Raw genomic sequence first — 14644 nt, forward strand, 5'->3', positions numbered from 1 at the left:
CCAGTGGCCAGCACCGGTCCTGTGGCAGCTCCTGCCTCCTGCCCATGCCCGTCCACCCCCACAGCACCCATGGCACCGGCACCCGGCCCGGCCAGGGCAGAAGCACCCAAGGGTGGCTGCAGGCCACGCAGCGCCCGGCAAGCCACGACCACGCCACGAGGAGCCGCGTGCACCGCAGCATCCAGCACCCGCGCGCCCGCTGTGTTGGCACAGCCTGGCACCACGCAGCCCCCGCCAGCCCCGGCTGCGCGGCAGGAGCCATCGCACGCGATGGCTGATGGTTTTCGGACACAAAACAGCGGTGGCAGCCTGGCAGGGGGTTTTATTTGTTTTATTTTTCTTTAAATATTTGTTGCCAGACTTCGTATAGGAGCAAACTTCTTCACAGCACCACGAGCCACCTACTATTCAGAATAGGAAGAATAAGACGAGTAGAGGTGAGATCTAAGCACAGGAGAGCAGGGAGAAGCACCAAGATGCATAGCTTGACAGATGGGATACGATACAGAGTCCATAACTTAATCATAAAAAATATATATATGTATATATCCATCATGTAGAACTTTATGGATTTTTTTTTTTTTTAGATACATATTTTTTTTTCTTTTCAACAGATATTTTCAGGCGAGTGATTTTTTTTTTTTTTTTAATTTTTAAAGTCTTTTTTGTTGTTTTTTTTTTTTTTAAAGAAATCTCAAAGTTGTGCCAAACACATCTGGATCAGCGACCACAACGGGCGAGACAGGGGGAGAGGAGGAGGAGGGGGGAGGCGAGAGGGAGGGAGAGGAAGGCGGAGGGAGAGACCACTCTGTACGTCTCGAGAAAAGAAAGGAACAGCAACACTTCGATTTGAAACCACGAGCAAAAAAATGCATTCATCAGGACTCAAGCGACTGAACCAGACTCCAACTCCAGTTTATACAGGAATATACAGCCGTGCGTCCCGGAGAACGCACGCGAGCACACGCACCCCGCGTGCACACCCACACCCGCACGCACACGCACACCCAACAGATGCCAAAAAAAAAAAAAAAGAAATAAAATCAAAACCAACCCCACCAAAAACCTGAAGACACTCCAAAAGAAGGGAAAGACCTCCAGTGTAAGAATGAACGCAAACCTCCAGAAAACAAGGCACATCCTTTGAGTTCGGAACGTTGTAAAAACGAAGACGCGACACTGAATCCCAACGCAAAGACCCGAACGGAACCGCTTGCACGTACCTTCCACCCAAGAAAAGGTAAATATTGTGCTACTCTTGGAATGAGTTTGCCACAAGACACACAGCTTAGTATAATCTAATAGTTTTTCTCAAGCTAAAATCCAGTTTTCTCTTGATTTCTTTTAAACTGCTTTATATATAATTGCTAATATTTTTAAATCTTTTAAATATATATTTGTTAAAGTGTATTCTTCTTTATTATTTTGGGGGTGGGGGAAATCTGGTTTATATCTTTTTTTTTTTTTTTCTCTTTTTTTCCCCTCCAATAAATTAATACTTCTCTATAGCTTATCACTGTCCTCTCCCCCAGCGGGCAAGAGCCGGGCAGGGGCACGTCCTGCTGCCCCCCACCGCCGCGGGCCCCGAGACGGGGCGTTCGCTCCCCTATTTGCCACCAACGCCAACAAAACCCCCTTCCCAGGCCCGAGGCGAAGCCCCCGTGCCCCTCAGGCAGCATTCCCCCGTGGGGCATCCCCCAGCTTGGTGCCACTCCGCGGCGGAACCCCGCGCCCTGCCCGCCCTGGGCGAACGACGACGGAAAACAAAAAAGAAAGAAAATTGAAACAGGAAAATTAAAAAAGGAGAAAAGAATCCCAAGTGCATTTGCCCACCCGGACCCGCCACGGGTACGGCCACCGGCAAACGCCATCGGCGACACGCGGCACCCGCTGACGGAGCCACCGTGCCAGGCAGGGCTTGTGCTACATTCGGGCCACGGCGACCCGCGGCACCGGGGCTGGCAGGGCACGGGCACGACGGCGGCGATGGCCACCGGACAGGTAGGTAGAGAAGCCCCCCGAGCCCCGGCAGCCGGCAGGGGCCGTTTCGGTCCAGGGCGTGTTGCTTTGTTTCTTCTGTTGTTTTTTTTATTTTTGTGTTGGTTTTTGTTTCATTTTTTGCTTCTGCAAGAGGGAGTCCTGCCGGAGCCGGCGCCGAGTCCGTGAGCACAATCCTGAGGTATCTTCTTCTTTGTGCAAACCCCGAGGGACGGGATGTCCGGAGGGGACAGCTGTACAAACGGGACGGGAGGAGGGCGGCGGGGCCCGGGGGGGGTGGGTCGTGGATCGTTGTGCCCTTGTGCCCACGTAAGCCCTGAGGTTCGCGGGGCCCTGGCGCCCCTCACTCCAGCATGGCGTCCAGCTGGTCCGCCAGGTCGTCAAACATGCTGCCGATGTCGTCCAGGATGCTCACGGTGCTCTTCGACTCCACGGCCGAGCTGGGCGAGCGGCGGGGACGGGTCAGTGCCACGCACGGGACGGCGGCACCGCACGCCCCCCCCTCCTGCCCCCCACCCTCACCCTGCGGTGCTCAGCACCGTGTCCCCAGTGCCCCCTCCCCAGTGCCACCGCGTAGCCAGGGCCCGCCCAGCCCAGCGATGCTCCAGCACCGCCGCATCTCTCCAATGCACCCCCCCGGGCACCCACACGCACCGGTCCCCCCCTGCCCACGCTGCTCCAGTTGTCCCCCAGTGCCACCTCTCCAGCACAGCTCCAACTGGGGACCCATGATGCTCCAGCACAGTGTCCCCCCCCAAAGTCACCCCCAGCACAGCCCGACATGCCCTTCCCGCGGTGCTGGTGGCCTCCTGAACCCCCCCCGTGCAGCTCGGTGGCACAGCACAGCCCCCTGCCCGCCCCCGGGACCCCCGTGCGCCCTTACTCTGCCGCCTGACTGTCCTCCTGCTTGATCTTCTCCTCCACCGCCTGCAGCGCGGCGGCCAGGGACGCGCTCGTCTCCTCCAGCTTCTGCTGCGCCAGCTCGGGGCCGCGCTGTCGACGGAGGGGCCGGTGATGGCGGAGCGCGGCGGCTTCACCGGCACCTGCTGGGGCTGCGTGCCGGGCGAGAGGGGCTTGGCGGGGCTGGAGCAGAGCGAGGGCGGCGTGCTGGAGGGCTTGGCGGCGGTGGTGCCCAGCTGCCGGGCGGGCGACGGGGCCGGCGTGGAGCCGGCGCTCACCGACTGGATGGCGGCGTGGGGCTTGGGGGGCTTGGGTGCCGTGGGGGGCGGCGCGGGCTTGGGGGACACCGGGGGCGGCGTGCCATGGACCCGCTTCACCTCTGCGGAGAGAAGGGAGAGGGGTAGAAGGGTGGCGGGGCCGGCCGGGACCCCCGGCGTCCGCCCCAGTGAGCTGCCAGCCTGGGGGCTGGTGGGACACCTACCTGGGCTGCCAGGGCTCGGGATGGGCACCTTTTTGGGGACGGGCACCGGTGGTCCAGGCACCTTCTGGGTGGCTGCGTCAGCACGGGCTTGGGGGACACCGGCGGCTTGAAGGGCTTCTTGGGCTCGGCGGGCGGCGGGGCATAGTCGGGGCCGTCGGGGCGGGCGGCGGGCGGCGGCGTGGGGGGCGGCTCAGCCCCGCTCAGCTCCGAGGCCGGCCGCCGCTTGACGGTGCCGGTGCCGTTCTGGTAGACGGTGAGCGCGGTCGGCTCCAGCGCCGGCTCCTTGTCCTTGGCTTTGGGTCGACGCTTGACGGTGTCGGACTCGGTGAGGACGAAGCGGACGCCGTCCTGCTGGCTCTGCCTGGCCCGGATCCGCCGCTTGAGCGTGGCGCTGGCCTCCACCTTGGCCAGGTCCCCGTGGCGGTGGGCCGGGGACAGCCCCTCGCCCGCATCCCCCCGCGCTGGCCCCAGGGGCCGCGGCCGCTGCTTGATGGTGAGGTTGCCCTCCTCGGCAAAGGGGATGCCATCCGGGGAGCCGCCGCGCTCCACCCGCAGCCGCTCACCGGGGCCGTCGGCGCCCGCCTCCGACCGCACGCTGTCGGCGCGCTCGCGGCGGGCGGCCGCCACCAGCCCGGTGACGGGGCCGCTGATGGTCCGGCGCCGGTTCACCACCTCCCCATCCAGGCCGATGGCCTCCTTGTGCTTGACGGTGGCCAGGACGGTGGCCACGCGGGCACGCTCAGGGCTACCCGGGGGGGCCCCTGGCTGCAGGTAGTAGCCCTCGGGCGCCTTGGCCGGCCCCGGACCACCGGCCCCGTGCGGCTTCTGCAGTGCCAGCGCCCGGGCCCCGCCGCCGATGGAGGACATCTCCAGCATGGCCGCGATGCTGCGCACGCTGCCGGCACTGCCCGTGTCCACGCTGCCGCCCAGGTCGCTGGCCCGCCGCTGCTCCCGGCGGCTCTCCCCCTCGGCGGCGGGGGGCCCGGTGGCCACCTCGCCCTCACCCTCCTTCGGGAAGTCCTCGGCCATGCCAGCGCTGGAGATGGCGGAGCTGGAGCGCTTGGGCGGGGGCGGCGGGGGTCCCTTCTTCTTGGGGCGGACGGCGAAGGACTGGCTGCGGTTGACGTTCTTGTCGCCGCCGGCGGGCGCCCGCACCGAGTGGCTGCGCCCCACGCGCCGCTGGACGGTGGCATAGGGCCCCGCGTCGGGCACCAGCAGCTCATCCCGCTCCTGCTCGCTGTCGGAGGCAGCGTAGCGGTTCAGGCTGTGCGCCCGCTTCTTCGGCCGCCCCGGCTCCTCCTCGCCCTCACTCGCCGGCGGCAGGCACAGCACTGGCACCGAGACTGGCAGGACGGGCACCCCTGGGGGCCCCCCCTCGCCCTCGGTGGGCTGCGGCAGGACGTAGGCGAAGCCACGGTGGGTGGGCGACTGGGGCAGGGAGCGGGGCGACGCGGGGCGCTCGCCCGGCGGCAGTAGCTGTGGGGTGGGCTTCACCTTGGCGGTGGCGTGGGGTGCCGGCGAGCCCTGCGGGGAGGGGGGCCGCGGCTTGCCGGGGGTCTGCGGCGGCGTCAGGTGGCCGGCGGAGGGCTGGAAGGGCTGCCGGGGCTTGCCGGGCACTGGTGGCACGCTGGCACGCTTGACCGGGTGGCCGTGGCGGGACGGACGCCCCTCCTTGGGTGGCGCGGGGGGGCCCTCGCCAGCCCCCTCCGCCAGGTACTCCTGGCTCTTGGAGATGGCAGCGGCGGGGGCACGCGGGCCGTCCCCCAGCAGCTCCTGCGAGCTGCTCATCAGCCTGGCACGGCCACCCAGCCCCGGGGGCGAGCGGTAGCCGGGGGCCGGGGGGTTCGCCACCTTCTCAGGGGGCTCCTCGGGGGCTTCGCCCGTCATGGCCACCTGCAGCTCACTGCTGAGCTCGCTGTCCTGGAAGGTGGTCATCTTGGGCGACTGGCACTCGGGTGGCTCTGGCGGGGGGGACTCGATGGCCAACACCTCCGGGCACGCCGCCGCCGCCGCCTTCCTCTTCAGCGTACCCGGCTCGTACTTGCCCAGCTCGGCACGCTGCAGCTCCGCCAGCTTCTTCACGGCCAGCATCAGCTTCTTCTGGTGGCCTGGGACACCATGGGGCATCAGCGCCACCGCCGGGGGCTGCGGCGGCCGCGGCTGGCGCTGCGGCACGGGACCTTACCCAGCTTGGTGATGCCGATCTCCTGCAGGTCCTCCCAGGTGATGTCGGTGATGAAGTCGATGTTCTCGTAGCCGTTCTCCACCAGCACCTTGTAGTACTGGGACAGGCCGATCATGGAGAGCCACAGCGCCAGGTTGGCCTGGGGGAGGGGCACAGGGCATGGCTCAGCACTGGCTGGCACCAGGGTCTGGCCCTGGCACTCCCGGCACCACAGCACCCATGCCACGTGGATGATCCCATCTTGCTGGGGGACAGCCCCAGGGGGTCCCCCTTCTCCCCACGCTGTCCCTGTGCTCTGCAACCCCCTGGGGCCATGCCCAGCCCTGTTCCCATGGGAAACCCCTTGCCGTGCCCAGCCGACGGGGCAGGAAGGGTGTCAGGGGACACACGGTGCAGCTGGCACCAGCCTGATGGTCTCCGAGCCTAAGGAGCACGGGATGAGGGTGCCATCCGGGCGCAGTGAGCCAGCTCCCACCCTCGTCCCCTCTGTGCCACCCCCTCCCTGGAGGGAACAGGGCGGAGGGGACCCGCTGCCAGGCTCCCAGCAAGGCTGAGTCCCCAGTGCCAACCTGTCTGTGGCTTTGGCACCCCTAAGCCCCGCGCAGCCCTCACCGGCTTGTACTCGGGCAGCCACTCGGGGATGTTGAGGTTGTTGATCTCGGAGGCGATCTTCTTCCTGTGCCCTGGCTTGGTGACACCGATGGCTGTGAGGTCCTGGGGCAGAGAGGAGGGGTCAGCGCTGCCCCGCACCGGCCATGCCCCCCTCCCTGCGGCACTGTCTAGCCCCAGCGTGCCCATGGCCTCACCTCCGGCGTCATCCGGCTGATGGTGGTGATGTCGTAGCCAGCATTGATGAAGTTGGGTGCGTAGAGCTGCAGCTGGAACTTGCAGAGCCACTGGTACACGGCCTCCGAGCTCTGGGCAGGGGGATGGCACGACTCGGGGCAGCCCAGGGGATGGGGACCTGCTGCCCGCCGCCCATGTCCCCCGGGGATGCCCCAACACCGACCCGCATGCCAGGAGGCACCGCAGAGGGGCTGCGTGGCCACACGGCTGGGGGCACCCTGGGTGTGTGGCAAGTACCCATGGTGCTGAAGAGCTGGGGGGGTCAGCAGCCACAGGGACGACTGATGCCGCTGGCTCCTGGCACAGCGCCTCACAGGCACCACTGCTGCGGCAGTGCCCAGAACCATGCCAGCCTCAATGGCCACGACCCAGGGCTGCCGAGGTGCCCGCCGCTATGGGCGTAAGGGGGTGGCCCCGCCACGTGGCTGTGGCTGTACCCCCCAACCTGGCACCACGCTCCACCCCAGTGCTCCCCGCTCACCTTCCCCTCCGACGGTGGCTCCATCTTCTTCAGCTGGGGCTCGGCGGGGGGCTGGGGGGCGTAGGGGGAGCCGGCCACGCTCTGCGACCGCGACGAACCTGCCGGAGAGGAGGTGGTTAACGGCGCCGGGACCACATGTGCCCGGGCTCCAGCTAAGCAAGGCAGGGAGCCAAGCCCCTGTCTCAGGTGGGATGGCACAGCCACAGGTCTCGGGTCAGCAGGACCAGGGTAGGTGTGGGAGAGAGAGACACCCACCCCAGCACCGCAGCCTGGAGCACCCTAAGGTGCCCCGGACACAGGGTCTGCTCCCCCAGGATGGGCAGGGTGGTGCAGGGCACCGCACCTGGGTGCTGCCCTTGGGTTGCAGCCCCTGTCACTGTGTCTGCACTGAGCTCTGCAGGGCACCTGGCCACCCGTGCCATGGCACAAGCAGCTCCCAGGTGCTGCGGTGGCCTGCACTGGGCAGCCTGTGCTGCTGCCCTTGCCCGCCCACTCAGAGCCAGGCAAGTCCCCAGCCCAGCCAGGGGCCGGGGTGCCACACCGCCCTCTGCCCTGCACGGCCCTGAGCAGAGGGATCCAGCCAGACCTCTGCTCCAGAGCGGGTTTCCCTGCCCACCTCCCCCAGGCAGTGGCCAGAGGGGTCCTGATGCCCAAAGCCGCTGGTACCCGCTCCTCCGGCCATGCCACCAACCCGGATGGGGCTCATCCACCCGCTGTGCCCCACAGCATGGGGCTGGGCTGGGGAGGGTAGGCTGGCACACACCGCCTTGTCCCCCGGGACCCCCACACAGGCCCTCAGGCAGCCCCCTGTGCCCACCCACCAGCTGGTGCCTCCGCCAGCCCTGGAGGCACAAGAGCTGCCCAGAAATTTCTGCCTCTCGTTTCTCATCTGGACCAGCAAGAGCAGCCCCTTCCCCCACTGGCAACTGCATCCTCCGTGTGTGCATCCCCCCCTCCGTGTGTGCATCCCCCTGTGTGTGTGCATCCCCCCCCCCGGTGTGTGCATCCCCCCCCGTGTGTGTGCATCCCCCCCCCCGTGTGGGTGTGCATCCCCCCCCCCGTGTGTGTGCATCCCCCCCCCCGGGTGTGTGCATCCCCTCCCTGTGTGCGCACCCTCCCTGCGTGTGCATCCTCCTGGCATCTGCCTCCCACTTGCGTGGGCACCCTCCTCACATGTGCATCCCTCCGCCATGTGCCGCTCCCTCTCGTCTGCAGCCCACCCGCGGGTGCATCTCTCCAGCATATTTACCCCCCCCCCCCAGCCCTGGCAGCGCGTGCAGCCCCCCCGCTCCGTGTGTGCACCCCCTGGCCCACCTTTCCATCCCTGCTGCATGTGCATCCCTGCAGCCCGGGCATCCCCCAGCACGTTCACCCCCCCCTCTATGTGCATCCTCCTCGCGTGCTCCTCTCCCACCCACCCCCCCTGGCATGTGGCACCCCCGCAGCGTGGGCACCCCCACGGCCAGGGCAGCCCCCGGGATGCTGGCGGTAGCGGGAGCACCCCGGCTCGGGCTCCGGCGGGGCCGGCGGGGGCCGGGGAAGGGAAGGGGCCGGGGGGAGGAGCGCTGCCCCCCCTCCTCACCCACGCCACCCCCGCCCCCCCGCCCCCCGGTGCCCCCCACTAACCGAGGCAGGAGAAGGCCTGGCAGCAGCCGAAAGGCGAGAGAGTCATTTTTTACCCACACGTTTTCCTTCTGGCGACGGGTGCCCGTGGCAATAAAAAAAAAAAAAAAAAAAAAGACAAAATCCCTGGATCCACGGCACGGCCGTGGCACCTCCTGCTCCCGGCACCGGCGGCACGCACCTGCCGCGATGTCCTGCGCCTTGGCCGGCCCGTCGCCCACGACGCTCTCCTGCGCAGGAGCCTTCTGGGAAAGGACCGTTGCCAGCAGCTGAAAAACACCCCGGGAAGGGGGGGAGAGCGGGCGGCAGTGGCGGGGGCTGGCGGGCACGGGGGGCGCGTGCCCGCGGGTGCCGGGGTGCCGCGGCGGCCGCCCCGGGCGAGGGTGGGCAGGGAGGGTGGCAGCAGATCGGGGCTGCGGCGGGGAGAGCGGGAGCGGCACAGATGGTGCTTGGCAGGCGGCGGGAGCCCGCAGCGCCGCGGCACCCCAAATCCAGCCTGGCGCTCGCCCGGCCCAGGCTGCCAGCGCCGGCTGCAGGGACCCCCTCCCCTGCCCGCATGGCACAGCCGCCACAGCCATTGGCACGGTGCTCGGCTCAGGGGCACACGGACCCCGGTGCCCAGCCCGCTCTAGCACAACGCAGGCAGGATGCCAGGGGAGGTGGGCACAGGATGGGATGGCCCAGGCTGCCGTGGGGAGTGCACAAAGTGCAGGGGGCAACGCGCAGGCAGCAGTGGGCAGGGTGCAGGCAGGAGCTGGCAGCGGGCTGTGTGCTGGCAGCAGCAGGCAGATGGCTCTGTGCAGTGCGGTGCTGCAGTGGGCAGCGGGCGGGTGGCAGTGCTGCAGCGGGCAGCGCAGCGTGCAGCACAGAGGCACCCTGCAAGTGGCAGCAGAGACATGGCACACAGCCTCGGCCAGACTTTGCAGCCTGGCAGGACGTTGTGCCCGGGGCTGAGCCCAGGCCCAGCCAGCAGCTGGGAGAGGACACGCTGGTGCCCACCATTGGTGATAGTCATGGCCAGTGGCATGCTGGGTGCCAGTAGGACCTCACAGCACCGACCGAGCATCAGCCCCAGCAGGGATTGGGGCAGCTGCGAAGGCAGCAAACACCTGTGCCAGGGCAAGCACTGGTGCTGGGACCGGAGCCGAGTGCCACCGCAGGCTGGCATGGTCACCTCAGGGCTCTCCTTACCTTGACACCTTCAGAGCCAGCGTGCAGGGCGTGCGCCCCGCTGCCCGCGCTCTGCCCGCTCCCCGAGCTGCGGGCAGAGGCCACGCTGCCCGTGCTGCCCAGGCTGCTGCGGTCACCACCTGCGCAGAGAGAGGAGATGCCATCAGGGCACTGAGCCCTGTGGCTGAGCCGGGGGATATCGCAGCGCGGCCATGCCCTGCTGGAGCCAGTGCCACGTCCTGGTATGTGTGCCTCCTGGGCACAGGGAGGGTCCCCAGCAGCACGCACCCACCGTACCTGTGAAGGGTTTCCGCAGCACCCAGATCTCCTCCGTGGGAGCTGGCGCAGCCGATCCGCCCTGCGACGGCGAGAGGTGGGATGGGCTCATGTCGGCCCCGCGGGACCCTTGGTGCCAGAGCAGAGAGAGCAGCCGTCAGGCCCGTGTGGCTCCGCGCGCTCGGGCTCACGTCAGCGTGGCACGGGGCGAGGCGACCCGTGGCCCGTCGCTGCCATACGCAGGGAAAGCCCCGCAGCAGTGTGGGATCCACGGCTGTGGCTGTGCCCAGAGATGCCAGCGCTGTCTTGGGGGCCCGTGTCCCACCGAGCAGCTGGCACAGGGTGACAGTGAGCAGCCCCAGGACACTATCCCCCAGGGTCTCCCTCCCTGCTGCCAGCCGGGGACAGACCCGTGGCAGGATGCCCCAGCGCCCTGGCGCAGCCCAGGCAGGGGACAGGGACCGTGCCATCCCTGTGTGGAGCAGGATGGAGCATGATCTGGAGTGGGGGAGCAAAGGGAGCTGGGCACACTCAGGCAGTGGGGACCAGGGTCCCCGCTCCACTGTGCCCTGGCCAAGACCGCGCTGGCCGTGCCCCTGTGGCTGCCCCCACCCACTGGGGGAGGACGCAGGGGCCGTGTGGGGCCGGGCACCATGTGCTGAACCCCCCGCGCTCCCCATGGCAGCCAGCGACAGGTGGGTGGCACAACAGTGGGTGAGGGGACCCAGCTGTCCCAGTGGGGCACGGCTCCAGGGTCACCCCGAAGTGCCGCTCCGCCACCCGCCTCACCCTGCTGCCTGCCTCTGCCAGGTCCCACTGGCACTGGGGCCAGTTGGGGATGCCCAGCGCTGAGCCCGGGGTTTAAAACACCATCAGATGAGATGGACAACAGCCCTGCAAGTCCCGGTGCTGCCGCAGCCCACCACCGAGGAGCCTGGCACCACTGCCAGCCACCGGGTACAGGGCATCGCCAGCCTGCCACTGCCCAGGCCGTCCTCATTCATTAAGCCGTGTGCCCCGTTAGCACCGGGCCGTAGCCGGAAGCGGATGGTGCACGGTGAAAAATTCACCAAAGGGGCACGAGGGGAACAAACGGCCACACCGCAGTCGGGCAGGGACATCCCCGTGCCACGTGTGCCACGGCCACACCGAGAGGAGCCCGCGCTGCCCAGGCGGGCACAAGGCTCTGTGCCACCCAGTGTGGACAGAGCGCCCTGGGGAAAAGTTTTGCTCCCTCGTCCCCGCCCCTGGCAGATGGGCAACGTCAAGCCACCAGCGTGGCTGGCCCGGTGCTCTGCCAATGCAACCTGCTGTGCCACCACCGCCGGGGCACACATGAAGACCCCCGGCCCCCAGACAGCCGGTAGGAGCCCTGGCATGGGCTGCACCCCTGCAAACCCCCGGCCAAATATCTGCTCTCCGGGTGCTCCTGATACATGGACCCGCAGTGCCCATCAGCTGCCCGTGCTGCGGGAACGGTCCCCAGGGTGCAGCCGGGCACTGCCCGCGTGGAGTCCCTGGGAAAGCACACTGGGCACCGCAGCCCCTTCCCGCTCTGAGCGTGGCCCCGATCCGGTTAGAGCAGCTGGTTGGGTGCCAAACGCCCTGCGGGGAGGCTGCAGCGGGTCCCGCACCCGAACGTGCCTCCCGCACTCCTGGCACCGAGCCCAGAGAGTGTTTTCGGGGGTCGCCACGCACCCAGGCAGGGTGGGCAGGGGCCGTGGGCAGAGCACGGACAGCAGCACCACGGCACTGCCCGCAGCCCTGCCCTGGCGACACCGCAGTGGTGCGGGTGGGATGTGCCAGCAGCAGAGCCGTGTGGGCTGGCAGCGCTGGCGAGGGCGTGCGGGGTCGGGGGCCGACGGGCATGCACGTGTGCACCCCCCCCCGCACGCCTGCCTGCATGCACACACACGCATGCACACGCCTGCATGCACGCGCGCGTGCCCGCCTGCCAACACGCCATGGCAAGGGGGGGCGGAGAGGCCGAGCGGCAAGAAAAGCCTCGCTCCACGCTGGAAAGGAAAACGAGAGAAATCCACGGAGAGCACGAAGCGAGCGGGGAACTACCTTGTCCGTAACGCGGCGCGTCGGCACTGCTAGGGGAGAGCCTGCCATAGCCAAAGGAACTGAAAAGAGTCTGATGGGAATGTGGTGGTGGAGGTGGAGGTGGAGGCAGGGAATGGAACGGATGGGACGAGGCGTCACCGTTTAGCACAGCAGCCCCGTAAGCCGGGAGCGGGATCTTTTGGTACTGTTGGGGGATTGTTACAGTCTCCCATGAACCTGATAATAAAACATAACAAGAGACAAAATGAAAAGAATCAAAATAAGAGAGACACGCTCAGCGCCACCAACAGAAAAAAGGGGAAAAAGAAAAAAAAAAAAAAAGGAAAAAAAAAAAAAGGAAGGAAAAAAAAAGAAAAGGAAGGAAAAAAAAAAAAAAAGGAAGGAAAAAAAAGCGGCAAACAAAAAAAGCAACCAAAGGAACGTGGAGAAGCCAGAACCGAGTCCCGACCGATGCGGAGCTGAGCCAAGGAGCAGCGGCGGGAGCTCAGCGCACGGCCCGGCAGCAGGGCACGGCCCGCAGACCCGCCACGGCGCCCTGCTTGGGCACGGGCACCGCGGCACCAACATCACCGTGGGGGTCCCAGCGCCGTGGGGGTCCCACAGCCGGGCTGCCGGGGTCCCGCTCCCCGTGAAGGCGTCCCGGAGAGGGCCGGCTGCTGCAGCACGGCTGCAGCCCCATGCCCACTGGCCAAGCCCCAGTACAGCTGCCAGCTGTGCCCCATGGTGCCACCCCACTGCACAGGGCCCAGGGCTGCGGCTGATGGGATGGCTACAAAACCCCACACCCTGGCAAATGCCACCGCCAAGCTGGACACATACCAGGAGCCACGGACCTCACCCCCTGGTACCAGCACACAACCCACACCCAGAGGGCAGCTCTGTCCCTGCCTGTCCAGCACGTGGCACCTCCACAGCTGGTGCGGCAGTGCCCAGCAGCCAGCAGGCACTCCATGCTGCTGCTCCCGTGGGATCTCGTTCAAGCGCTGCCGTTCCCTGCCCGCACCCCACAGACGTGGCGGCCCCCTGAGATCGCACCGAGCCGGGCAGCGCACATGAACCGGTCGACACGAGAACTTTCAACGCTGCCCACAGAGACAGCAGCCCCATGGCACCACTCCTGGCAGCGAGCACAGTTACCGACCACCCCAGGGGACCGCGCACCCCACTGGGAGCCTGAGGGGACAGGGACAGGGACTGGGATGGGCAGCCACAGGGCAGGGGAGCAGGATCCGATCCTCGAGATGGCCCCTGGCCAGGGAGAGACCCGTGGGGCAGCGCCAGGTCGCTGACACCAATGCCCAGCTGCACGTGCGGCTGCTGCGGCCATCCCAGCTCAGACCCTGCGCACTGGGTCCCCCAGTCCCACCGCTGCACCATCCCCCCCAAACCGCAGCGACAGCCCCATGCACCGACCTTCTGGCACCGCAGACGACCCCAGCCCAGCGCCAGCCTGGCCCCGGGGCTGGCCCGCGGGCACCCTGGTGCTGCTGGCACCAGGTGGGCTCCGGCCCTACAGGCACAAGAGGGGCAGTGGCACTGCACGCTCAGCAGGGCACCGTGGGCACGACGAGGACACCGATCCGACACGCACAACGGGGACACCAGCACACCACGCTCGAGGGCACCGTCCCCATGCCCACGGCGGGGCCACCGGCCCGACACGCATGTCGGGGGCATCGCCCCAGCTCGGCTTCACCAGCTGCACCCCTCGACATCCCGGGCACCACCAAACCGAAACGGGGCTCCCTGGGGCTGGGCAGGGGGGGGATTATTTGCCTGTTCGTTTGCTTATGGCCTCGACGAGGCTGGAGGGGAAGTAGCCCACGCGGTCGTTGCCGGTCCGGTTGTCGTGGATGCAGCCCTTCCAGCGCCCGTCCGCGTGCTGCTCCAGCACCTGCGGGCAGGGGCCGGGTCAGGGGCTGGCGCTGCCATCAGGGACCCCCCCGGCCCCCCCGGGCTGCACTCACGGTGATGACGTCCCCGGCTTTCACGTTGAGGCTGGTCAGGTCGTAGTTGTTGCAATAGTCCTTGACCGCCCGGACCTGCAGAGCGGCGGAGGCGTCTGCGGGGACAGAGCGGGACCGTCGCCGGCCGGCCGGCATCCCCCTGGCACTGGCACCACCATCCCGTGCCCCCCCGGCCCCCCCCTACCCCGCAGCATCTGCTTGATCTCCTTGCTGGCCTGGCTGGTGGTGAACTGGTTGACGATGTCCAGAGCTGTCTGGTTGTAGGTGTTCCTGACGTGGGCGTTGATCCCGCTCTGCAACGGTGCGGAGAGGGCTTGGGAGGAGGCTGCCCCCCCACCCTGCCACCCCCCGGGACCCCGCAGCCCACCCCAACTCGCTGCCTTGGTGTGTGTCCCTCACCGGGACCCTCGCCCCCATCTCCCAGGAGAGGTGCACTGCTCCACAGCCCCCAGCCACAGGGTCCCTCCCTTCCCACAGCCCTTCCCTGGGCTGGGGGCACCCAGGGGTGTCGGGGGGGGGGCCCCTTACATCCAGCAGCAGCCGCACCACATCCGTCTTGCCACACAGGGCGGCCTCGTGCAGCGCCGTGCCCGCCTTGGTTTGCCGGTTGATGTCGATGCCAGCTTGCAGCAGGAGCCTGCGGGCAG

General features: G+C 67.3%; 1 protein-coding gene across 1 annotated transcript in view; it reads right to left on the reverse strand.

Annotated features, from left to right (window-relative positions):
- Positions 1–2341: 2341 nt before the first annotated feature.
- CASKIN1 (CASK interacting protein 1) overlaps positions 2342–14644 on the reverse strand; it is a 30620-nt gene continuing 18317 nt past the window's right edge. Inside the window, 16 exon segments of the mRNA XM_086622228.1 lie at positions 2342–2438; positions 2882–2990; positions 2993–3277; positions 3380–3445; positions 3448–5487; positions 5565–5703; positions 6177–6278; positions 6371–6481; positions 6892–6989; positions 8696–8783; positions 9706–9824; positions 9982–10089; positions 13807–13924; positions 13998–14092; positions 14182–14290; positions 14526–14634. Coding sequence (XP_086478354.1) covers positions 2342–2438; positions 2882–2990; positions 2993–3277; positions 3380–3445; positions 3448–5487; positions 5565–5703; positions 6177–6278; positions 6371–6481; positions 6892–6989; positions 8696–8783; positions 9706–9824; positions 9982–10089; positions 13807–13924; positions 13998–14092; positions 14182–14290; positions 14526–14634 — 3793 coding nt within the window.

Source organism: Tauraco erythrolophus, chromosome 17 (genome assembly GCF_009769465.1).
Source record: "Tauraco erythrolophus isolate bTauEry1 chromosome 17, bTauEry1.pri, whole genome shotgun sequence".
NCBI classification, from domain to species: Eukaryota; Metazoa; Chordata; class Aves; order Musophagiformes; family Musophagidae; genus Tauraco; species Tauraco erythrolophus.